This window comes from Cnephaeus nilssonii, assembly GCF_951640355.1.
Source record: "Cnephaeus nilssonii genome assembly, chromosome: 9".
Taxonomy (NCBI): domain Eukaryota; kingdom Metazoa; phylum Chordata; class Mammalia; order Chiroptera; family Vespertilionidae; genus Cnephaeus; species Cnephaeus nilssonii.
Window position 1 is genome coordinate 76,683,141 of NC_137080.1, and position 26,325 is coordinate 76,709,465.

Below are 26,325 nucleotides of genomic sequence, written 5' to 3' on the forward strand. Positions count from 1 at the left end.
GTAAGACCCTCAGGTGAGTGTGTGGCTGGTATGCTCTAACAAGGAGCAAAAAAAGGCTACATGGTTGCAGCAAAGTGAGCAAGGTGAAGTATAGACTACATAATTTCAGGGGTAGTCAGGGGCAGGTGAGATCCTAGTTACAGGTAGGAGTGGCTATTAAGTAAGATAGAGGTCATCTGCCCACTTTCACTACTCCTGTTCGACATAGTTCTAAAAGTGCTAGCCATAGCAATTAGACAAGAAGAAGAAATAAAAGGTATCCAAATTGGAAAAGAAAACGTAAAACTGTCATTATTCGCAGATGACATGATACTGTACATAGAAAACCCTCAAGACTCCATCAAAAAATTATTAGACTTAATAAATGAATTTGGCAAAAATAAATAAATAAATAAATAAATAAAAATAAATGAATTTGGCAATGTAGCAGGATACAAAATTAATGCCAAGAAATATATGGCATTTTTATACACCAATAGTGAACTTACAGAAAGAGAGATTAAAAAAAACAATCCCATTTACCATCGCACCAAAAAAATTAAGATACCTAGGAATAAACTTAACTAAGGAGGTAAAAGACCTGTACTCAGAAAACTACAGGACACTGAAAAAAGAGATAGAGGAAGACATAAACAGATGGAAGAACATACCATGTTCATGGATTGGTGGAATATACATCGTTAAAATTTCCATACTACCCAAAGCAATCTATAGATTCAATGCACTCCCCATTAAAATACCAATGGCATATTTCACAGACCTAGAACGAACTCTCCAAAAATTCATCTGGAATAAAAAAGACCCCGAATAGCCACAGCAATCCTGAGAAAGAAGAACAAAGTAGGAGGGATCTCAATACCAGATATCAAGCTGTATTACAAAGCCACTTTTTTCAAAACTGCCTGGTACTGGCACAAGAACAGACATATAGACCAATGGAATAGAATAGAGAACCCAGAAATCGACCCAAACCACTATGCTCAATTAATATTTGACAAAGGAGGCAAGAACATACAATGGAGTCAAGACAGTCTCTTCAATAAATGGTGTTGGGAAAATTGGACAGATACATGCAAAAAAAATTAAACTAGACCACCAATTTACACCATACACAAAAATAAACTCAAAATGGATAAAGGACTTAAACATAAGATGGGAAACCATAAAAATCTTAGAGGAATCCACAAGCAGCAAAATCTCAGACATATACCGAAGCATATCTTCACTGATACAGCTCCTAGGGCAATGGAAACCAAAGAGAAAATAAACAAATGGGACTATATCAAAATAAAAACCTTCTGTCAGCAAAAGAAACCATCAACAAAACAACAAGAAAGCCCACTGCATGGGAGAACATATTTGCCAATGTTATCACCGATAAGGGTTTAATCTCCAACATTTACAGGGAATGCCACAACTTAACAAAAGGAAGATAAACAACCCAATCAAAAAATGGGCAATGAATCTAAATAGATACTTTTCAAAAAGAGGACACAAGGAAGGCCAAGAGACACATGAAAACATGCTCGAAGTCACTAATTATCCGAGAGATGCAAATCAAAACGACAATGCAGTATCATCTCACACCTGCCAGAATGGCTATTATCAACAAATTAACAAATGACAAGTGCTGGCGAGGATGCGAAGAAAAAGGAATCCTTGTGCACTGCTGGTGGGAATGCAGACTGGTGCAGCCACTGTGGAGAACAGTATGGAGTTTCCTCAAAAAACTAAAAATGGAACTCTTATTTGACCCAGTGATCCCACTTCTAGGAATATATCCCAAGAAACCATAAACACCAATCAGAAAGGATATATGCACCCCTATGTTCATAGCAGCACAATTTACAATAGCTAAGATTTGGAAACAGCCTAAGTGCCCATTAGCAGATGAGTAGATTAAAAAACTGTGGTACATCTACACAATGGAATACTACGCTGCAGTAAAAAAAGAATTCTTACCATTTGCAATAGCATGGATGGAACTGGAGAGCATTATGCTAAGTGAAATAAGCCAGTCAGAGAAAGATAAATATCACATGATCTCACTCATTTGTGGAATATAATGAACAACATAAACTGATGAACAAAAACAGATCCAGAGACAGAGAAGCATCAATCAGACCGTCAAACCTCAGAGGGAAGGTAGGGGAGGGTGGGGGTAAGGGGAAGAAATCAACCAAAGGACATGTATGCATGCATATAAGCCTAACCAATGTACACAGACACCAGTGGGGTGAGGGCAAGAGTGGGGGGGGGGGAGCCAATGGGAGGATAAGGACACATATGTAATCAATTAATCAGTAAAGAAAAAAAAAAGATAGAGGTCATTGCAGGGTTTTGAACATGACTTATGCTTTTAAAAGATGAGTCTGGGAGAGGTCCAAAATGGTGGTGGCATTAGAGGATGCTGAACCCACCCCTTCCCATGAGCAAACTCAAATAAACACATAATTACTCCTGCATGACAACTGAGGACTGAATGAACAGCTTCTGAACAATGAGCAAAGAAAGATGAATAGAGAAGACGGGGAAACCACAGGAGCCCTCTGGGAGCTGAGGGAACTGTCTGAGCTGGAGGAGCTGGTGAGCGCCATTGTTTACGTCCCCCGCCACTTCAACAGGTTGAGCAGGGGCTTTACTTGGGTGCGTGGGCTTACCTGCAAGATCACCACAGTGAGTTCCCAGCTACATTACCCAGGGCCGTCTGCCTCCAAATAAAGGAAGCTAACAGGGATATCAGCATCACATGCACCTTCTGGCTTCTTTGCAGGGAGCCCTCCAACCTCTCAAGCCAATACTCCCAGTGCTGCATGCACCTGACCCACTCCAACCAGCTTCTTAAAACTACCTGGCAATAAAGCCTACACCGGTATCATTCTACACCAAACTACATGAGAGACTGTACGAAGAAGGCTGGGGAGCCACAGGAACCCTCTGGGTCGGAGGTGCCAGTAAGCGACATTGTTTATGTCCCCCTTCCATAGGGTGGGCGGGGGCTCTATCCAGGCGCTTTGGCATATCTGCAAGGTCACTGCAGCACATTCCCAGACACATCACCCAAGCCCATTTTGCCCCTGAATGAGGGAACAAGCAGGATCAACAGGGCATTACTACCTGCCTTTGACCTCCCCACCCAGAGCATCTCCAACTTGGTAGACCAGTGCCCTGGAAACCTTAGCACCTACTCAGCACCCTACTCGCCTGCCAAAACCACCCAGGACACACACAGATCCTATACAGAGGCCATTTCTACATAAAGCCACTTTTTCAAGACTGGAAGAAATAGCTATTGTGTCTAATTCATATAAACAAACATGGAAAGTCAAAAATGACAAACAGAATCTCTCTCAAATAAAGGAAAAAGAAAATTCCCCAGGAAAAAAAGCTCTAAGGAAATGAAGACAAGTAATTTGCCTTATAAAGAATTTTTTAAAAATGGTCATAAGGATGCTCACCAAACTTGAGTGTGGAATAAAGGAACTCAGGGGAACTTTTACAAAGAGAAGGTATAATAAACAGGCAGACCTGAAGAATACAACTGGCATAAAAAAACCATGAAGGAACCAACAGCAGATTACATGATACAGAAGAAAAGATCAATGACCTGGAAGACAGAATAGTGGAAATCTATAAATCAGAACAGCAAAAATAAAAAATTATAAAACACAAGGATAGTGTAAGGGACCTCTGGGATAATTTCCAGTGCTCAAACACTCCCATTATAAGGATCCTAGAAGGAGAAAAAGAGGGAAGGAACAGAAACCTTATTTACAGAAATGGCTGAAAATTCTCCTAACCTGGGAAAAAAAACAGACCTCCAGGTCAAGGAAGCACATAGGGTTCCAAGCAAGATGACCCAAATAGACCCACATCAAGTCATATTGTTATTAAATGGTAAAAGTTAAAGACAATGAGACAATCTTAAAGGAAGCAGGAGAAAAATGAGTTACAAACAAAGGAAACCCCATATGGCTATCAGCTGATTTCTCAGCAGCAACTTTACAGGTTGGAAGGGAATGGAAGGTCATCTTTAAAATGCTGCAAGAAAGGAACTGATAGTCTAGATCAAGTTACCCAGCAAAGCTATCATTCAGATTTAAAGGAGAGGTAGAGAGTTTCCCAGACAAGCAAAAACTAAAGGAGTTCATCATCATTAAACCAGTTTTACAATAAATATTGAAGGGTCTTCTTTAAGCAGAAAAGGCCATAAACAGAAATAAAAGAGTATGAGAAAAAGAATCTACCAGGTAAAGCCAAATATTTAATAAATATAGCCAATCTAACATTTAAAAAGCTACTATGAAAGTCAAAAGAAAAAAGTAATGGTGGCTGAACTAGAATGTACTTTGGAGAAATCGTAAAATGGTCAGACTGGAGATATATTTTACAAGTAGTGCCAATGAGTTTTTGTTATGGGATTAGTACAAAAAGTGATGTTAAAAGATGTATTGAATAGTCATATGATTCTTACACAACTCAAAAAGTATTTAATTTCGTTTATAACTTAAAATATTCAGTTTTAAAGGTGTAAAACTACTTATATTGGAACCAGACTAAAAAAAGAGACCCCCTCCAAATTTATGTTGCAATGCATATTTTTAAAAAATTACTTTTCTTTTATAACATATGAGGTTTAATCCCTGAAAATTTGTTTTCTTAATAAACTTCCTCTTTATGTTTTCTCAAGTATAATCAAAAGAAAAGTTAATGGGGGAACAGTGCTAGAGACCCAAATTTCAAAAGGTTGGTGGTAATCCACTAGATATTAAATAGGTTCTTTTTAAATAGTACCAAAAAAATCACCAAAAACCAAAGACTTCAAGCAATTCAAATATTTTACCCAAAATACAAGACTCCAAATGAAATTTGGTTATTTAAAAATAGTGCATCTAAAATTTAAGAATTAAAATTACAAAAAAAGTTCTAAATGCTAAGGACTAAGTATATATCTACACTAATAAAAGAGTAAGATGCAAATTGACCATACATTTGTGACACCCACAAGCCAATCAGGAGTATGCAAATTAACCCAACAAAGAAGACAGGTTAATTTGCATACACAGGCGCCAAGTGGCCGGGGGCGGGGCGGGATGCATGCGTCGTTGCCATGGTACAACACAGGCGTTCCACACCGCCCCAGTCGCTCCGGGCCTCTGGGCAGCATGGGAAGGTGGAAAGGCGACTCCAGCCAGAGCGAAGGCTGTGCAGGCAGCCAGGGGAAGGAAGGCCTGTGCTTGCACGAATCTTTATGCATCGGGCCTCTAGTTTTTACATAAGATGCCCATGAAAGACTACCAGTCCCAAATGATGTTATACTATGATTATTCTTCACACAGCATGATTTCAAAAGTATAGGGTAATTTTTAATGGGCTAAAAGAAAATTCTAGTGCAATCAAAATTTAAATCATTATCACTTAATGGGTTTAGAGTTACTGTGAAAATGGCTTGAGTATTTTTTATTTTTATTTTTTTGGCATGATTTCTTTGCTAAATCAGGTAAGCTAGCATGCAAACTACTCTATGGAAGTGTGTGACGGTATCTGCTCCACATATTATTCTATACCATGGAAACCCAGTGCATTCCAGCCTTTAAATGCTAAGTAGTTTGAGAAAATCACATATGTACAGCTCAGCAAAATGTTCTAAAATAGCTTTTATACAGAACATCAATCAAGTTCTTTTATTAAAACTGGCAAACGACCATAATCCCTTCTTTTATCACTGCCTGAGCTGTTTAAAAAAAGTAAGTACCTGGCACAGATATAGAATCCTCTGCACACCTGTGACAACTGCTCTAAGGATCTGAGATCCAAATCACTAGACACCACCCATCGGAAGATGTACATCAGGACCTCCATTGGCAGCACTGCAAAAGAAAATCACCCTTTCAGTGCCTCTCCTGACAGCCTGCTGTCACGTTCTCAGGGCAGGTACCTTTATGTATTCCTACAAATTTATGAATCACACCTTCAGTATTGCTCAGACATAAAGCATGAGTGTATTTAACTACCCCAAAGTAATAATAGTTACTAACATGAAGACACAAATATCTTTGTGTTTAGTTTTTTTTTCCCAGTATAGAATAGATCTGAAGCTACTTTTATAAAGCACCCCTATCCCTTGGAAGATCTTTTGTCACCAAGATATATTACAATAAGTGTGCTAGCCCTCACCAGCTTAGCTCAGTGGATACAGTGTCAGCCTGTGGACTGAAGGGTCCCAGGTTCGATTCCAGCCCAGGGCACATGCCTGGGTTGAGGGCTCGATCCCCAGTAGGGGGTGTGCAGGAGGCAGCCAATCAATGATTCTCATCATTGATGTTTCTCTCTCTCTCTCCTTCTCTCTTCCTCCCTGAAATCAATAAAGAAATATATTTAATAAATAAATAAAATAAGTGTGCTAGAAAAATAATCTACTATATATGTGTGTGTGTGTGATTGCATTTAACAGTAAAAGTTGTTTTCATCTTCTTGAAAATTTCTAATTGTCCCCCATAACAAATGAAACATTTAACATATGAAAAGAAAAGAAAAGCATTCATTTTTAAACATTCAGCTTATCTCAGGACTACTGTCCAACTTGGCTGAAACATCTGATGATACTCCTTCAATCTTCTTAGGACAGCCCCCAACAACTCAAGACACTCACGCTCTTAGCTCTTCAGTGAAGAAAGTATGGCATCCTTGAACAACGGCACTACAAACTCTGATCCACTTTGGACTTTGAAATGCTTATTAGTATACACAAACCATAATTATAACTAGATCTCCAATCTTATCTGACCTCAGAAGTTTGGAAGTCTAAAATCTAAGGTTAAAGTATTTCTCATGGACTGATAACAAGCGTAAATTCTCACCTGATATGTGAGTCTGACTGCTCTCAAGTTCGGGCTGACACAGTTTGAGCACAGACTCCTGAAACGTGAGCTGCTGCTGGAAGTAGGACAACAGATCTGCCATCTTGCTATCATCATCGTTATCTTCAATGCTGCAAAAGGAGGGAGGTGAATACACTAAGGGCCTCAGTCTACAAACACAAAGCTTAGTAACTGATTTTTCATAGTGTTTTCAAATCTTCTTTATAAAGTCATCTAAAAGCAAACTACTGCTTTTTTCTTTGATGTGATAAAAGTATGCCCTGCCTTGCAGAAGAGTACCATAACAAAGCTTCAGCAAATTTAATTCCCACCCAGAATTAGAATTAGAATTAGAATTAGAATTTTGGAATACAAATGTTGAGATTTATTAGTTTCATTGTAGAGATTTCATGTGTTAATGAAAAAGATAATTTCACATGATTTTTAAAATCTTATGTAAACATATTCTTTTAAAAGTGACTGTAATCCATCTAATTGGATAAATATATTGTACAGATGTCATTTGAGGTACTTACCAAGAGTTTTCTAACAGATGTGACTTATCACCCTACATTTAGAGGAAAATGTGTAACTTAAACAATTTTAATAGGGTCCACAAATCATCTACCAATATAAACAAACGTGTAAAGTTCCATTTTTGTTGAGAGTAACCTTAAAAATGATCAGATGTACCAAATGGCTTAGATGAGGATGAAGTTAGGAAATCAGGAAAAGCTTACTATAATACAACAAAGGGCGAGTATGGTTGAGTATAAATGAATTCAAGAGCTACTTTATCAACGTTTTGCAAAAGGCAAAGAAAAAAAAAAGCAGAGACTTTTAGGGCTTATATATGATGATAAAAAACACACAAATGTATCTTTAAAGAACTTTCATAGCATTTAAGTTTGTATAAAAGAATTTCACAGAAAAAAATGCTTCTTTAATGTTTTAATACAAACTTCTTTAACAACACTTGGAGTCTATTTCTAAGAACTGGGTCCAAATGATTCTACCCAAATTTTAAAGAGGCTTAGCAAAAGCCCAAATGATACCTTTTAAGTATGAACTACCTTACACTATTAAGTCTAATCTGCTGAACAATATTATTGGCCGAAAAGTTCAAATAGGCAATTAATAATGACTTCATTGGGATGTTTTTAATGTGGCTTATCCAAAGCTTAAGTGCTAATACTGTAAGCAGTTAACAAGCATTGGTAATAAATATAAGTTATTGATAAAGGAAATTTCTTAATTATTTCATGGAAGAAGTAATATAATAGATAATATAATGTCTTATTACCCAAACTCTATTTTTCTAGATGTTCATCTTTTTAAAAAATATATATTTTTATTGATTTCAGACAGGAAGGGAGGGATAGAAACATCAATGATGAATCATTGATTGGCTGCCTCCTGCACGCCCCCTACTGGCGATCGAGCCCACAACTTGGGCACGAGCCGCAACCTCCTGGTTCAAAGGTCGATGCTCAACCGCTGATTCACATCAGCCAGATGGCGTTGTTCATTTTAAACCTGACATTGTCTCATGGGTTCAGACTCCCTTCCCTTCTATTATCAGCAAATTGGGCTTCTGGGGATAAAGGGGTTGAGCCAAAATAATTTTATAATTGTTTTGCAGATAGCTTCAAAAGTACTGACTTCAAAATATATTCTCTTGATCTTTATCATATAAAACCATCACGGCTGACTCAAGAGCTAGGTCTATCCAATGAAATATGGTTTATTTGGTGATTGCTTATATCCTGCACCTGTGCTTTTAAACCAACGTTACAATTAATAATATTCCACCTACATACCTTAAGGAATAATAAACTAAGTCTTGTTATAATTCAGCATTTTCCTAATAAAATGAAAAGCCCCCTTGTAAGTAAAAATTTATAGTTTCAAACATATACAAAAGGAGAAAGACTAGTGTAATGAAACCCTATTTCAGCAGTTATTAACACTTTGCAATTCTGGCTTAATTACATTTTAATAGTCTTGACTTTAAATAGGTTTCAAAAAGTTGAAATATGCCCTGTAATTTACTCCTTTCAATAATCACTGCTTTTATAAAACAATTCTTTCATCACCTTATTTCTGTTGTGTCTATTTAAAATGTGCATTTCTATATTTTAATATTAAATTTCCCTAATTAAAAATTTCTATAACTTTATCAACAAGTCTTTATACTAAACACTATATGACTTAAGAGAAAAGTACCATCTTCTTATCATGTTAAGAGTCAACAGGCCAAAGATGCTTAACTTTAACAAACTCTATGTATTACTGTCTATCAAATTATATACGCACTAGCTGTTTCCAACGCCATCACCATCTGGAGACCGGGTATAAGTAATCTTGAACTCTATATCAGGTACAAGTTGCATAGCCCTACGATAAAACTTGATGGCTAAAAGAAGAAATAAAGCTAAATTAGCTATGACCACACATTTTTGTCATTTCCTTTGATTACCCTTAACTGTGGTTTAGTTTGGTAACTTTCTTTACAAACAGCCAAATTCCCTTTATCTACATGCCGCAGTAGTTCAGTGAACAAACTTATTTCTAAACCTTACTACTCAGAAATAATCTTTCTTTTCCCTAAAGCTAACATGTTACAGAAACTTAAGGTGTTGCATTTTACTGGTCTTTTAGCCCTTCCCATCATTTTCCTCAGCCTCTTATGTACTGTCAGAAGTGATCTTATGTAGATGTCTTTCTTCAAACTTTGAAAATGCAATTGCTATAGCCCCAACAAAAAAACTTTTAAGTAAATTTTTCTTTCTAAAACAAAGAATTAAGGAAAATCAAATGCTCCCTAGTGGGTGGAATAAAGAGAAGAGTTTTTTCAAATTTATTCTTCAAATCCAACTTTAGTCCAGCTGCCTCTTATTTAGCTAAATAACCTTTAAAACCTCTTTTTGTTTCGTTTTAAATAAATCTCCTGGCCTGGGGTTTAGTTATAATATTTGATAATATCTTACACAGTGATATACCAATAGAACGTGGGGCTATAGAGGCCAACTAGATGAAGTCTATTTAATTCAGTACACTCTGCCATGTTTTTTTTACTCTGTGTGAATCACTATACACTAAGTGGAGGTGGGAATTTTTCAAACTAATTAAGACTATAGAGAGATATTAATTGGACCCTTTTAATATCTCAAGGTGACAAATATCACTAGAAGAAATTTGCCAATAATGCAATAATTCTGAAAATGTCATTTTAGGGGCATATTCAAGGGCTCCGAGCAAAAGAATATTTCCTATGCCCCAATTATTAGCTTTACTATGACAAAATAAAAGCCCAAATACAAACATAATATGGTAAGTAGCCTCATCACTGTGTTTACTTATGTATTTCTATTAGCCTACTAATAGAAACAAAGTTAAAGGTTATTACTTGACAGATAACATAAATTAGAACTTAGAAAATATGTTCCTCAATGGATCCTTAATATTTCCCCACTGAAGTAATTTCACTTATAGAAGAAGCATAATCTATTTTTAAATAACTAGTAATATTTTAAAGACTTTAATAATGAAGAATATATTTTTTTTAAATAATGAAGAATATTAAAACCTAAATATTAAAAAAAGTCATTTTACTCATCCTATCAATATTATATCTCCCAGCAATATTTTTTTTGAAAAGAGTAAGGTTATATAGAAGTAAAATTTTTATTTTTGATAGTTTAAGAACCAATTTCAAATACAGGGAGACTGATGTTCTATACCAAATATATTCTAGTAAAAAAATTTCTCAGTAACAGAGTCATTATTCAGAAATGTCATGATAGTATGACCCTGAATTTTTACCTTCATAGAGAGCTCCATTTTGTTCTTCTTCTACTGCTTTTAGGAAGAGTTCTCGAGCCTATAAAAATAAACGGTGGAAAAATATTTTGAAAATCAGTATTAAAAATGAGTATGAATAGCAGAGAATAGTCCTCTCAACAAATGGTGCTAGAACAACTGGACATCCATAGGCAAAATAACAAACCTCGACCTAAACCTCACATCTTACATAAAAATTAACTTGAACATGATCATGGACTTACATTCAAATTTTTTAAACTTTCAGAAAAAAAAATGATAAAGAAAATCTTGGAGACCTAGCAGTAAGCAAAATTCTTATACTTCACACCAAAAACACAAGCCATAAAAGTTGATAAATTGGACCTCATCAAAGTTAAAAACATGTTATGCAAAATATTCTGTTAAAGAAGATGGAAAGACAAACTATAACCTGAGAGAAAGCATTCAGAAAACAAAATGAACTCTCAAAACTCAACACTGAAAACATAAGCAATCTAATTAGAAAAGATAAACCAACATTTCACAGAGAGGATATAAAAGCTGGAAATAGCACATGAAAACAGCACCATTAGACATTAGGAAAATACAAATTAAAATTAAAATGATGTGACCCAGCCAGTGTAGCTCAGTGGTTGAGCATGGACTCATGAACTAGGAGGTCATAGTTTGATTCTGGTCTGGGCAGATGTCTGGGTTGTGGGCTCGATCCCCTGTAGAGGGCGTGCAAGAGGCAGCCAATCAATGATTCTCTTTCATCATTAATGTTTCTGTCTCTCCCTCTCCCTTCCTCTCTGAAATAAAAATGTATTTTAAAAAAGTACAATGAAGTATTACTATACACCTATCAGAATGGCTAAAATTAAAAAGTAACGACACACCAAACGCTGACAAGGATGCAGAGACACTGGATCACTCGTACATGGCTTAGGGAACATAAAATGGTACAAACACTCTGTAAAACAGTTGGGCAGTTTCATACATACATATATATAAGTTAAAACATTCAGTTTTAAAGGTGCACTATATATATAATTGATTTTAGAGAGAGAGGAAGGGAAAGGGAGAGAGAGAGAGAGAGAGAGAGAGAGAGAGAGAGAGAGAGAGAGGGAGAGAGAGAGAAACATCCATGGGAGAGAAACATCAATCAGCTGCCTTCTGCATGCCCCCTACTGGGGATCAAGTCCTGACTGGGAATCGAACCAGTGACCTCTAGGTTCACAGGATGATGCTCAGCCAAAGCCACACCTGTGGGACTATGGCAGGTTCTTTTAATCAAATATGCACTTATCTAGAAATTATACTCTTAGGCCAAATAAATGAAAACTTATATTCATACAAAACCTGCACATGAATAGTCACAGCAGCTCTATACATAACAGCCAAACACTGGAAACAACCCAAATGTCCTTCAACTGGTGGATAGTTAAAGAAATTGGGTATCCATAACATGTAATACTACTGAGCAATAAAAAGGAACAAACTTTTTATACACACAACTTTAATGGATCTTAAAGGAATGATGCCAAGCTCAGAAGTGTATGGTTCCATTTATATAGTATTTTTAAATATTAAAATTATATGCTGCAAGTCAAGATGATGGTGTAGGTAAACATGGTATTTGCCATCTTCCACAACCACATCAAAATTACAACTAAAACAATCATCATTCAGAACCACCTGAAATCTAGCTGAAAGGAAGTCCTACAACTAGGGAATTGAAGAAGCAGTATATCAAGACTGGTAGGAGGGGTGGAGATGTGGGGTGAATTGTGAACCGGTTGGTCCCACTCCCACATATGCCACATATGGTGGTTTAAAATCCGGAGGGATATCTTGGCTGTGGAGATTTCCCTGAGGAGCGAGGGGTCCCGGTCCCACACCAGGCCCCCCAGCCCAGGGTTCCAGTGCTAGGAAAAGAAGCCCCTGTAATTCTGGACTGTAAAAACCAGAAGGGATTGTGGCTGAGTGACATGGAGGCTGCTGGCCTCAGGCAGCTCCTCTTAAAGAACCCACGCATGGACTCACTCCCTCTGAGCTCCAGCACTAGAGCAGCAGCTTGAAAGGAACCTGGGACATTCAGGAAGGAACTAACTTGTGTGGAATCAGGGCAAGAGCTGAAGAGGCAACTTTCTCCCAGACAGAAGTGCTGGCAGAGGCCATCGCTTCTTTGCTGAGATCTCTCCACCACAGAGCGACAGGCCAGTGCCATATCTGAATCTCCATCAACCTGGCTCACACTTTTTGCCCTGCTCTGGTGATTCCTTGAAACCCCACCCCTCCCTACTTGCAGGCTCAACCAAGCCATTTGCAGTGCCTTTTCCATATAACTGGCTTCATGCTTCAGACTTTCCTAAAATCTCTCAAACAAGCAGCAGCAGGCCTCAGCATGCCTCGTACCTCTCAGTAAGTGGCCCCAGGCGTGGCACTAATGGCAGTCCACCTTGATTCACAGCTCAGCCTCTATGGGACACCTCCAAGCCCAATACAAGTAGAAACCATCTGTAGATTGCTTTGTAGTTCATGCTGGGTAGCCCCAGGCAGGGCACAGGGAATGACTGACTTTGCACCTCCCAGGAGGCTCCAGAACCAGTGCACCTGGTGGTCAGTTTTGACCACTCTGGATTACAACTCTACTACCTCCACAAGTGACACACTCAAGGGGCAGACTCGGTGAGCACCAAAGCCCCACTGAAGCAAGTCCAGAGCTCCATAGGTTGGCTCCTGCATAGCAACTCTTCTGCTGTAGTTTCAGCCAATCCTCACAACTGTCTGGCTTGGGGATCAATCCCTCCCAGTGACACCTACATCAATCAATGTTCAACTACAATATGACAGTGCACACCTCACACAAAGGCATACCTGGAGCACCCAGCTCAGGTGACTGGGGAGGCTGAGCCACTGGGCCCTACAGGACATCTACTACATACACAAGGTCACTCTACCAAGTCCTGGCTACATAGTAAATCTACCTAATATATATAAAAATAGACACAGGAAAGCAGCCAAAATGTGGAGACAAAGAAACATGCCACAAATGAAAGAACAGAGGAAATCTCCAGAAAAATAACTGAATAAAATAGAAACAAGGAAACTACCAGATACAGAGTTCAAAACAATGGTTATAGAGATGCTCAAGAAACTTTAGTGAGAACTTCAAGGACCTTAGTGAGAACATCAACAACATAAAAAAATGACCAGTCAGAAATGAAGGATACACTACTGAAATAAAGAATAATTTACAGGGATTCAATAGTAGAGTAGAGGATGCTGAGAATCAAATCAAGAATCTGGAATATAAGAAAGCAAAAAACACCCAGAAGACCAGAAAGAAAAAAGAATCCAAAATATGAAGATAGTGTAAGGAGCCCCTTGGACAACTTCAAGTGTACCAACATTTGTATCATGGAGGTGCTGGAAGGATAAGAAAGGGAGCAAGAAATTGAAAACCTACTTGAAAAAATGATGACAAAAAACTTCCCTTACCTAGTGAAAGAAATAGACATACAATCCAGGAAGCACAGAGAGACCCAAACAAGATGAACCCAAAGAGGCCCACACCAAGGCATATCATAATTAAAATGCCAAAGATTAAAGACAAAGAGAGAATCTTAAAAGCAGCAAGAGAAAAGCAGTTAGTTACCTATAAGGAAGCACCCATATGACTGTCAGCTGATTTCTCAACAGAAACTTTGCAGGCTAGAAGGGAGTAGCAAGAAATATTCTAAGTGATGAAAGCAAGGACCTATAACCAAGATTACGCTACCCAGCAAAGCTATCATTTAGAATTGAAGGTCAGATAAAGAGCTTCACAGACAATAAAAAGATATAGGAAACCAGTATTACATCACCACCAAACCAGTATTACATGAAATGTTAAAGGGTCTTTTTTAAGAAGAAAAACAAGATAAAAAATATGAACAATGAAATGGCGATAAATACATATCTATCAACAATTGAATCTGAAAAATCAAAATAAATGAACAAGCAGAACAGAAACAGACTCATAGATACAGACAACATTGTGACAGTTACCAGATGGGAGGAAAGTAAGAGGGATGGATGAAAAAGGATAAGGGATTTACAAGTACAAATTAGTCATAGTCCATGGACACAGACAATAGACAGGTGAAGGCCCAGGATGGGGTGGGAGATGGATGGAGGGGGGCAAAGGGGGAAAATGGGGGACATCTGTAATACTCTCAACAATAAGATTTAAAAAAATATTAAAGTTATAGAAATGGAGAATAGATCAGTTGTTGTCAGTAGTTAGGAATGGCTGAGGAAAAGGGAGAGATGAGAGAGTGTAACTGTAAAAGTATAGCAAGAGGTTGCCTTGTGGTGACAAGATGATTCTGTATCTTGATTGTGGTAGTGGTTACATAAAGCTTCACATTAATAAAATTCCACAGAACTATTTATTTGCATACACACACAAAAGTGCTTCTAAATCTAGGAAATCTGAATAAGCCCTATGCATTGTACCAATGTATATTTCCTAGTATTATAACTATGTAAGATGTCACCATTGAGGAAGAATGGGAAAAGAGTCCAGAAGACTTCCCTGTACCTGTGAATCTGTAATTATTTTAAAATTAAAACAAGGGTCCTATTATATGGTGACAGGAAAATATTTGACTTTGGGTGGTGGGCACATGGTGCAATACACAGATCTTGGAACATAGAAACCCACTCCTGAAACCTATATGATCATGTTGAGTAATATCACCCCAGTCAATTTAATAAAAACATAAAAATTAAAACAAAATGAACATGGAAGTTTTTAGTTATCATGGTAATGTCAATTATTTAATAGCAAATTACTTGTAAATAAAAACTTGGATCTGATGGTATAAAGATGACAGCTTCTGTGGTATAGGAGAATAATGAAAAGTAAGATGGGCCGAAACCGGTTTGGCTCAGTGGATAGAGCGTCGGCCTGCGGACTCAAGGGTCCCAGGTTCGATTCCGGTCAAGGGCATGTACCTTGGTTGCGGGCACATCCCCAGAAGGGGGTGTGCAAGAGGCAGCTGATCGATGTTTCTCTCTCATCGATGTTTCTGACTCTCTATCCCTCTCTCTTCCTCTCTGTAAAAAATCAATAAAATATATTAAAAAAATAAAAGTGGATTAATTAGAGGAAATAATTTAATAAAAAAAAAGAAAAGAAAAGTAAGATGGGGTGCTGTGCCCACTTCATGTGAATACGTAATAGAAAAGAAGTAAACAATCAGCATTAAAAATTTTTCCAGTGGGAGCACTTTGAAAATTTTCCAAAATAAGGATGTGATTAATGCATCATTATAAATTTGTTCAATTCAAAATATAACAAAATACTGCATTAAGACCTTTGAAAAGATGTTAACATGTGAATAATTTTTTGCCCTTCTGTAATAAATTCAGAGGCATCAACCTCTAAGAGACCAAGTGAATCTCAGGGATCTATAAATTATCAAAGACAGGTCCATGAATATAGTGTACCTGCAGGAAAGAAGCCCATAAGGAGTGGTGATATGACCCAAAGAACCTAGAAGTGAGGGATGGATAAACTGGTATACTTGTCAAAGTTTTTTCCAAGTATGATGTCCATAATACTTAACTTTTCTTCTTTTGCCAGTTCTTGCTTTCCTTTGGTGTCTGCTGCTTTCAGAAAAGAGCTTCTTGCTGCTCTGCCAGATCGAGTTTCTAAATTGCCAGAGCCTACGCCTGGGGCAAGTTCAAACATCCACTGAGCTCTGAACATCTGGAGTTGTGCCTAGAGGAGAAAAATATTTTAGGACTCCTCTAGAAAGAGTAGCTCAACTTGGGAACAATTTGTCAATAGGTCTTACATACCTCTCTATATAAAAAACCAATATGCAAATAGACTGAAGGGTTGCTATGACATGCACTGACCACCAGGGAGCATGCACGGAACATGGCAGGCATCAGCTGCAGCAGCAGGTGAGCAGGGGCTCCAGACCAAAGTGGGGTGCCGGTCGCTGTCATCAGGGCGAGCCTCTGGTGGTTACTGAAAATTCTCTGCTCCTGCGCACCATGGTCCTGCCTGGTGCTCGCATCTGCAGCTGGCGCCAGAGCCACTGCTCGCACCCACTGACGGCTCCAGCCCCGCTCGCACCTGCAGCCAGTGCTGGAGCCGCCGCTCGCACCCGCTGCTAGTGCTCAAAGCTGTCAGTGGGTGCGAGTGGCAGCTGCCAGCCCCAATCTCCTTGAGGGCTTCTCCACCTCCCCCTGCTCCTGAGGGGCAATCAGGGCAGCAGCTGCCGCTCGCACCCACTGACAGTGCCAGCCCCAATTGCTCCGTGCTGTCAGGGGGTGCAAGCGGGGCTGGCACCTTCAGTGCGTGGGAGCAGCAGCAGCGGGAGTGGGGGCCACATAGGAGGGGCCAGGTGGGGGTGCAGAGGATGGGCTGAGACCTGCCTCTGTGCCCACTGCAGCCTCGAGGCTCACAGTTCCTTTCAAGGTGCACAAATTTGTGCACTGGCCCCCTAATGTGTGTGTGTGTGTGTGTGTGTGTGTGTGTGTGTGTATTTTCCCCCCCAAAACCAGAAAACACTCTTTTAAATTACTAAGTTAATAAATGCCTATTCTAAAATAATTTTCTGCTTAAGACTTGAAAGAAATAATGAAAATTTGCCTAAAATAAGATTGTTTACACAGAAAAAAATCTAATGGTATGGGAAAAACAAGTTAAATATACACCATCACTTAGGCACTCAACTTAGATTCTTTCAAACATTTGTTTCCTTGGAATACACCATCTAGCAGATGTTGAGTGCTGCTAAAATTTCTGTATGCAAACGTTATCTGTTAACAACCCTTCTCTCTTTTTTTTTTTTAAATTTCTTTATTGATTAAGGTGTCACATATTTGTCCTCATCCCCCCATTCCCATCCCACACCCCTCCCCTTGGATGCCCCAACCCCCTGTTGAACTTAACCATTGGTTAGGCTCATAAGCATGCACACAAGTCCTTTGGTTGATCTCTCCCCCCTCCCTCCCCTATCCTCCCTCTGAGGCCCGATAGTCCGATCGATGCCTCCTTGTTTCTGGTTCTGTTCTTGTTCATCAGTCTATGTTGTTCATCATTTCCCCTAGATGAGCGAGATCATGTGTCACTAGAGATATACTTATATGAACTGAATGTGAGATGAGCAATAATAGTTATGCTGACAGGCAAATGAATCAGTCTGTAGTGAGTTTCTTTCTGGACCAACAGTTCTTTTGAGACCCAATATCAATGTCCACCAGTTCCTTATGTGTACATGTCGGCACTGACCCCTCAGCTCTGGATGGTGGACAAATGGTGGTAATGCAGGTTCGATTCCCTCTGGTTGGGTCTCGGCTGGACCCAGGGGCACGGCTTCTTCCGGACCCAGGGGCACATGGCCTCACCCGGACCCAGGGGCGTGTGGCCTCTCCCGGACCCAGGGGCATGTGGCCTCTCCCAGACCCAGGGGCGCGTGGTCTCACCCGGATCCAGGGGCACATGGCCTCACCCAGACCCAGGGGCGCGTGGCCTCACCCGGACCTAGGTGTGTGCGGCCTCACCCGGACCTGGGACCCAGCCTCACCCGGATCCAGGGGCATACGGCCTCACCCGGACCCGGGATCCAGCTTCACCCGGACCCAGGGGCGCGTGGCCTCACCCGGGCCCGGGACCCAGCCTCACCTGGATCAAGGGGCACACGGCCTCACCCGGACCCAGGATCCAGCTTCTCCCGGACCCAGGGGCGCGTGGCCTCACCCGGATCCAGGGGCCCACGGCCTCACCCGGACCTGGGACCCAGCCTCACCCGGATCCAGGGGCACACGGCCTCGCCCAGACCCAGGATTCAGCTTCACCCGGACCCAGGGGCGCGTGGCCTCTCCCGGGCCCGGGACCCAGCCTCACCCGGATCCAGGGGCACACGGCCTCGCCCGGACCCGGGATCTAGCTTCCCCCGGACCCAGGGGCACGTGGCCTCACCCGGATCCAGGGGCGCACGGCCTCACCCGGACCCGGGACCCAGCCTCACCCGGATCCAGGGGCCCACGGCCTCACCCGGACCCGGGACCCAGCCTCACCCGGACCCAGGGGCACGTGGCCTCACCCGGACCCAGGGGCACGTGGCCTCACCCGGGCCCGGGACCCAGCCTCACCCGGATCCAGGGGCACACGGCCTCACCCAGACCCGGGATCTAGCTTCCCCCGGACCCAGGGGCACGTGGCCTCACCCGGATCCAGGGGCCCACGGCCTCACCCGGACCCGGGACCCAGCCTCACCCGGATCCAGGGGCACACGGCCTCGCCCAGACCCAGGATTCAGCTTCACCCGGACCCAGGGGCGCATGGCCTCACCCGGACCCGGGATCTAGCTTCTCCCGGACCCAGGGTCGCGTGGCCTCACCCGGATCCAGGGGCGCACGGCCTCACCCGAACCCGGGATCCAGCCTCACCCGGAACAACCCTTCTCTTTTTTAATAAGAAAATATATTTTCAAATACATATCATTAAAAGATATTTTCAAATACATATCTTTTTAAAATACAGGATAAGTGAAGTCCCCTGTGTGGTGGACTGTGCTGTGCTGCCACATCCCCCAAATGCTGGGATTCCCTCAGCTGTTAGCCCTTTTTGGGGTATTGCTTCAGCAAGGTCATACTCCCTTCCCAGGTGATTCCTACCCAATGATACATCGATGAAAGTAATCAGTGACTGAAAAAGCTAAACTCTCAAAGGTTCTTCCATCCTCAGAACTTCCACAGGAATAATGAAGGTGGTCCATTAAGACTGCACAGCAGCCGAAACCGGTTTGGCTCAGTGGATAGAGCGTTGGTCTGCGGACTGGAGGGTCCCAGGTTCGATTCCGGTCAAGGGCATGTACATTGGTTGCGGGCACATCCCCCGGTGGGGGGTGTGCAGGAGGCAGCTGGTCGATGTCTCTCTCTCATCGATGTTTCTAGTTCTCTATCCCTCTCCCTTCCTCTCTGTGAAAAATCAATAAAATATATTTAAAAAAAAAAAAAAAAGACTGCACAGCAGCTCAACTCCCCCCAACTCTGGCTTCCCTCCCTCCCTTTGAGGTGACAAAACAGTGTTGATTCCAAGAGTACTGCTTTAAATACCTCCTACATGGTACTCTCCATCTCCAAGTTTGCTTTCTAGGGAACCCAACCAAGATGAAGGCCATTGCCAATAGGATTGTGTATTAGTCCTGGCTTTTAAAAATTCTATATTATAAAGAGGTGATATGCAAATTAGGCCAGGACTCTGTAACAGGTCACAACCAGACTGGAGGAGGTTGTGCGCGCAGGTGAGGCCCAGAGCGAAGACGGGGCCAGAGACAGGGGGTTTGCCCGAGCTGGTGCGGTGGCTCGGGTGGCCCCAGAGTGGACACAGGCAGGGGGCCGGGGGAGGCTGCAAGTCAGGCGCGGGTCCCGGCCCCCCACGGGGTGCCTCCTCGCACTATTTCAATCGTGCACTGGACCTCTAGTTATATATATAAATAATGTTTCTAAAATATTTTTTCTCTCTATTCTGTACACTGCTTTTGTTTGGGATCCCACCTTCCTACATTTAACATGTATACCTCCAACCTCAAGAATCTTTAGCAGAACTCTTAATATTTACTAGATGATGCATTCCAAATGAATATTATAAAGCTTAAGAATTCAATAAGATGCACTTAACAAATTACAATGAATATTTTTCTATTTCAATGCACAAAGATTTACCCCATTCTTTTAAATGGCTGCTGTGTATTTCACTGTATGGATGCATCGTTACTTAACACAAGTGATAGATACTTAGGTTGTATTCCATTTTTCCATATAAACATTTCTGTACATGTATATTTACTCACTTTCTCCATGATTCTTTAGGATTAATTTCCTGGAAGCAGAATTACTAGTTCAAAGGGAATGTATGTTTCTCATTTTGACCCATATTGTTACTCTGCCTTTCAAAAAAGTTGTAGCAATTACACTTTCATGTATACTGCATCAGTGTTCTCATAGCCTGGATGGCAATGGGCATTATTCACCACCAATCTGATCATTTAAAAAAAATTAAGTGTAAATTTAATTTGTATTTTTTAAATTATTAATGAGGCTAGTTATCTTTTCAAAGTTTTAATAGCCATTTATATTATTTTTTCCATTAGTTGTCCATTCATATATTTCTACCTTGTGTTCCTCTTGCTGATTTATAAGATATCCTATATACTGAGGCTATCAAACCTCTGCCCATATGTGGTAGTTTTTACAGTTGATTATTTCTCTTTGGACAGATTTACGATGTCTTTTGCTATATATATAGGTTTAAAAATGTTAGGTGGTCAAATCTGTCAATGTTTTTCTTTGAGGTGATGGGTTTTAAGTCATGACTTAAGCCTAGGTTTGTATACTTTAAACCCATATACTGAACTACACCGCAGCAATTACTGATACATCTTTTTACAGAAAAAAAGAAATCTATAACATAGTTATAATTTAAGTATTCTATAAGCCAGTATAAAAATACAGTTAAATCCAATGCAATGAAACCTATAGATATTCACAATTATGACCAACTGCCGTTTATGTTTGGAAAGCAATGGAATAAGAATTAAATATATAATGAAGAAACATGCCTGCAGATCTGTTTCCGCAGGGCTTTCGTTTTCATCATCATCTTGTCTGATCAGATCAGAATGACAATCTTCCTCAGCTTCTGCCTGAAGGGGGGAAGGAGGGAAACAAATAATCAACATCAGTTTCTCTTTGAAATCTATACCTATTTATTTAGCTACTCGCCCAATGAAATATAAAGTTGCTAGTCTCTAGATACTTTCCTCACAGGCTCTAGTTTTAAATGTCTTGGTAGGTGGTTAAAAAGAATAACTATGCTTTGGAAAATAACATTCAGTTGTGGTATAGAGTTCAGCAAATAGTTTTTGTTTCACAGATCACTTAAAAGATGATGTACTTAATCCATATATAGATGTTCCTTCTTTTACACATACTGGCATCTTATTAATGTGTGAGTATGACTTTTTCTTCTTAATGTTTTAAATGCACTAGGAAAGCTCATAAATCAAGGACATGTAACAGTGAAATGTTCTTTTTAAGAAGCCTCTTCTAGTTTATAAATCCAGATTTTTATATATTGGATTAATTTAAAATGGAATAAAGCAGGACTGGCTGACTGTGCATGGTTTGGAGCTTAACAGAAGTCTCAGATCAATTTCATTTTATTCTTCTTTTCTCAATAAATGTTTGCTAAATTAAAATGAACCCTACCTTCCAGTGAAGATGAAATGTTGCCTAGGTTCAGTCTGTTAAGTAATAGACTTATTAGCAAATGGGACTTGCTTAATACTTATTGTGGACAGTCCTACAGAGAAATGTGGCAATCAGGGAAATGACCTTGAAGGTTAGAAAAAAATAATAAAACCTATTTAATTTTACTCATTCCAAAGATGTTAAGTTTCACAATTGCCCATTTTAGTTGTAATTTGTTTCCAGGGGGGAAAAATGTTTGTATTAGCACATATCTTGGAGTACTGTAACTAGTTATGTACTAGAACTACTCTGTAGTGCAACATAAATAAGCCTAGCTTCCTATCTTATCTCTGCGAACCAGACTTCAAGCAGGGGTGCCTTTAAGACTTGAACCAGTTCGTATATGATAAAGTGCTTGGCACACTGTAAAAGCTAAATCAGCAAAGAAATAAATAAAAGAGGCCAAAACTCGGACACATTTCCAGAAACTGGAAAATTTACACAATACATTTCTTCTTCTGAGTCCTAAGCTGGGAGCTTTCCGTACTAAGAACATCACTAATAGGAAAATACACAAGAAAGAACTGTGAATTTATAGATCCCATTGAGAAAGGTATTTCTTCTCAAGTAAGAGCCTGCTTTATTATTGTAAACTCTAAGTACAGCTAATTACAAGGGAATCCGGGTCCCTTAGGGTACCCAGGGAACAGCTTTCTCTACCTAGGGCCTCGTGGTCATACTAAACTGACTTCAACACTTCCCCCCTGCTCTCTCCAGATCCCTGCTCCTGCGTAGGCTGCTTGAATGTCGGCTGGAATGACTGCTGCTCCTTCCTCTCTTGGCTACTCATCCTTCAAGATTCAGCTCAGGAATCATCCCAGTCGAGGGCATTTGCTGATCCTTTTAATTGCCTCTTTTCATTACACTTCTGCTTGTATCATGACACTTACGATTTGTTTGTCCCTTGTTTTGACATTCTATGATTAAAAGTTTACCGCAAATCACCTTACAGTTTTGGTTATATTGAAGCTCTGGTATTGTACCTGGGTCTAGCACTATGCCAGGCTGATAACAGGTGCTCAAAAAAAATCGGTTGAATTAACAAATAAAATGCCATGTGGCTATATAATGCATTTCTCAAGAATGAGGAAACAGGAAACCTATAATACAGATGGCATCTTTCTTCTTCCCTGAGCTCCTGTGCTATCACAGAGTTTTAATCCATCATTACTTTGATTGCGACAGTATGGCAAAAACGAGAAACTATCAATTTGGGTTTTACTACATTTTTCAATTCAAATACCACTTGAAATAAGCAGGTCCTCACCTGTCATCCGAGATTTTCACTTAGTTTTTCCTAATTGAGTGTGACCTAAACCTCACCTTTCACTTGGGTAGCCCGTGTCTTCATCATTTAACTCCTGTTTCACACGTGGAATTAATGAAATAAAAAAAGTTAAATGCTTAATCCTGGCCAGAGAACCAATTCTGAAAGTTTAGGAGCATGGTCAATTACTGCTTTTCCTATCCAGATTAATAAAATCAAATAATTCAGCCACTCATGTGTTCAATAAATATTTGAGTGTCTACTGTAAGCTAATTAGTTTGGTATCATTTCACTCTTGAGTCATGCAACCCTAGAGATCAGTTGCTCGGACGGACCATGATTTCAAGCCAAAGCAAGGCAACGCAGGGCAGAGACGACCTAGTCCCGCCTGAAATAGTCCTACGGAATTTGCGTTGTCAATTTCTGGAGCTTAGCTCAGTCTCTCCACTTGCACCGCACTGCCGCTTCTCAGGCCCTCGCTGCTGAGAGGTGAGACAAAAAAAATCCTCCCAACCCCACGCCGCCTGGCCCGCCTGCCAGCATCCTACCCAGGGCACTGCCGCGTCACGGGGCAGAGGCGCCCGAAACCCAGGCCTCCCCGTGGGCACGGCTTTGCAGAGGGGCAGCTATCAACAAGTGCCTCCGTTTGCCAGGGCTCCCTCCGGATCCCAGATGCGGCGCCGGCTCACCTCAATCTAGGCTCAATGCTTTTGATAAAAATCCCTCGAGAGGAGCGAGATTGGTTCAGGGTCCTCAGCGAGCCGAGAAGAGGCATTTTTCTCGGCCGTCCTGCAAACCCACTCTCCTCACCTCGACCCCGGCTGAGGGTGCAGCGGGAAGAAAGCCCCGGGGCGTGCTCGGGGCTGGCACCCCTCCACTCCCCAGGCCAGAGGTCCGATAAAGGGTAGCGGCCGTGCAGCTCCCACTCCTCCCAGCCCCTGCCTGCTCCCTCAGGGCTCCTCCCCGCAGGCCTGGCCCCTCGGCACACCGCACCCCCTCGGCCACACCGCACCCCCGCCTCGCAGGACCCCCCGACCCCCTCCTCAGGTTACCATGCTGGCGGGCCGGCCGGCCGCGGTCGAGGGGCTCTCCGCGCCCCCTCTGCACCGTCCCCCGAGGAGGTGTGCTGGGTGTCCGGGTGTCTACTCCTGCCTGTCTACTGCAGGGGGCTTAGCAGAGTTCTCGGTCGGAGTAGCGCACCAGGCAGCGGCGGTAACTGCGGGCCCGGCGTACGGCAGCCATCTTCGCGGGGTCGGGGGCCAGATCGGGGCGCGCTGGAGCGGCGGCCGGGGACGCGAGGAGCGGAGAGATGCCCGTCGCTAGCGGAGGCCGGAGCCGGTGCGGGAACCAGAGCGTCCGCCCTCCTGAAGACCCCACACGCCGCCGCAGAGCCAACCCCTCCGCTGCAGAGAGCTGCGCCGCCGCGCCGAGCATGCGCAGTGCCCCGCCGCCGCCTGCGTGGGAGGCTCGGGCGGACCGCCGGCGCGTGCCGCCTAGCGGAGGACCAGGGGGCGTGGGCCTACTGTGTGCACGAGGCCAAAACTAGGCGAGAGGGCACCCATTTGCGGACCCCCCCCAACTCAACCCACTTATTCGGCTCAGGGAACATTTATGCAAACTTGTAAAACCAATATCTCAACAATGTAACTCAAGGGGTCGGTGGGTGGGTGGGTAGAGATCAACCGAAGAACTTGTATGCATATAACCCATGGATACTGACAATAGGGTGGTGAGGGCCTGGGGCGGGGGGTGAGGGGGGCGGGCTAGAAGGGGTCAATGGGGGGGGGGGGGGAGGGAATATATGTAATACTTTAAACAATAAGAATTTAAATCTTAAAAATAAAATGTAACTCGTTAAGGGTTGAGACCCTATGGCAAGTAGCCTTAATGAGCATCTAACTAGCGCTCGGGGCTGTCCCGCGGCGACTCTGGCTGGAGTGTCACTCCAGGAATGCAGGGAAACCGTGAAACCCCGCTAACATCACAGGCTAATGTAACGACCTAACTTTTCAAAAGCCCGGGTCTGGAGGTTGAGGAAAAGATGCGTTTAGGAGAGCGGCAGGAGGGTGTACACTCAGCCACAACCAAGGAAGGTCTCACTACAGATCCCATCATGCAACGGGGGAAGGACTAGCACGCTCCAAGGCCTTGAAACCCAAGTCCTGCCCAGTCGGCGCCCGGAGACTCTCTGGGATTTGTAGTCGCAGTTCCGCGCTGAGCTCTGGAACTTGCACAGGATACTTCGCCCCACCTCTTAAAGGCCGAACACTCCATTTCACTCCCACAGGCACTCTTGCTTATCAGGCGATATATTATTTTCACACACTGGACATTGTTTTAAATACGGAATTTTGCATGCTCAATGAAAACCTACAGTCGTAGAGCCTCTTACCTTCTTCACTCAGCAAAAATTTAAGAAGTTTCTAGCTTCTCTTCGGTAACAGGTACTAAGACCCTACTTTCAACAAGTTCACAGAGTTTAAATCTCTTATCCATTATCTTATTCTGGAGATCTTAGAATCTGGGGCAGAAACATAGAGGCAAAAAAAGGGGGGAGGAGGAGGAGAGAATGGTGAGCTACAATAGGGAAGCCCAACTGCTCTCTTAATATGGGAACCTCCCTTCGGAGGGGTGTTTTTAGTTGCACCCTAAATCAGCTACCAATAAAAAGTGCCTTCATGTTTCATGGAGAACTAAAGTTTAATGGTTTTAGTTTTTAAAAGAGACTCTAGGCTTAGGTCTTTTAAGGATGATTTTCCTGCCCTAGCTGGTTTGGCTCAGTGGATAGAGCAACAGCCTGCGGACTGAAGGGTCACAGGTCCGATTCGGGTCCAGGACAATTGATGTGTCTCTCTCACAGATGTTTTTTTCTCTCTGTGTCTCTCCCCCTCCCTTCCCTTCTCTCAAAATATCAATGGGAAAATATCCTTGGGTGAGGATTAATAAGGATGATTTTCCTCCCAATGATCTCTTTAAAAGGATTTTGAAATTTAAATATGGGGGAAAGATTAGATGTAAGAATTAATAATAGAATAAAATTATATGTGACTCATGAATACAAAAGATCAGTTT

The 26,325-nt window shown here is 41.7% G+C and overlaps 1 protein-coding gene across 1 annotated transcript in view; it reads right to left on the bottom strand.

The window, feature by feature from the left end:
* Window positions 1-24,775, bottom strand: part of FBXO9 (F-box protein 9) — a 33,506-nt gene extending 8,731 nt beyond the window's left edge. The window contains exons 1-7 of the mRNA XM_079780972.1: window positions 24,306-24,775; window positions 21,296-21,379; window positions 16,282-16,437; window positions 10,686-10,743; window positions 9,177-9,276; window positions 6,861-6,991; window positions 5,756-5,870 (exon numbers count right to left, since the gene is read on the bottom strand). Of these exons, the coding sequence (XP_079637098.1) occupies window positions 5,756-5,870; window positions 6,861-6,991; window positions 9,177-9,276; window positions 10,686-10,743; window positions 16,282-16,437; window positions 21,296-21,379; window positions 24,306-24,308 (647 nt within the window). The 5' untranslated portion in view covers window positions 24,309-24,775. The remainder of the gene's footprint in view (window positions 1-5,755; window positions 5,871-6,860; window positions 6,992-9,176; window positions 9,277-10,685; window positions 10,744-16,281; window positions 16,438-21,295; window positions 21,380-24,305) is intronic.
* Window positions 24,776-26,325: the final 1,550 nt, after the last annotated feature.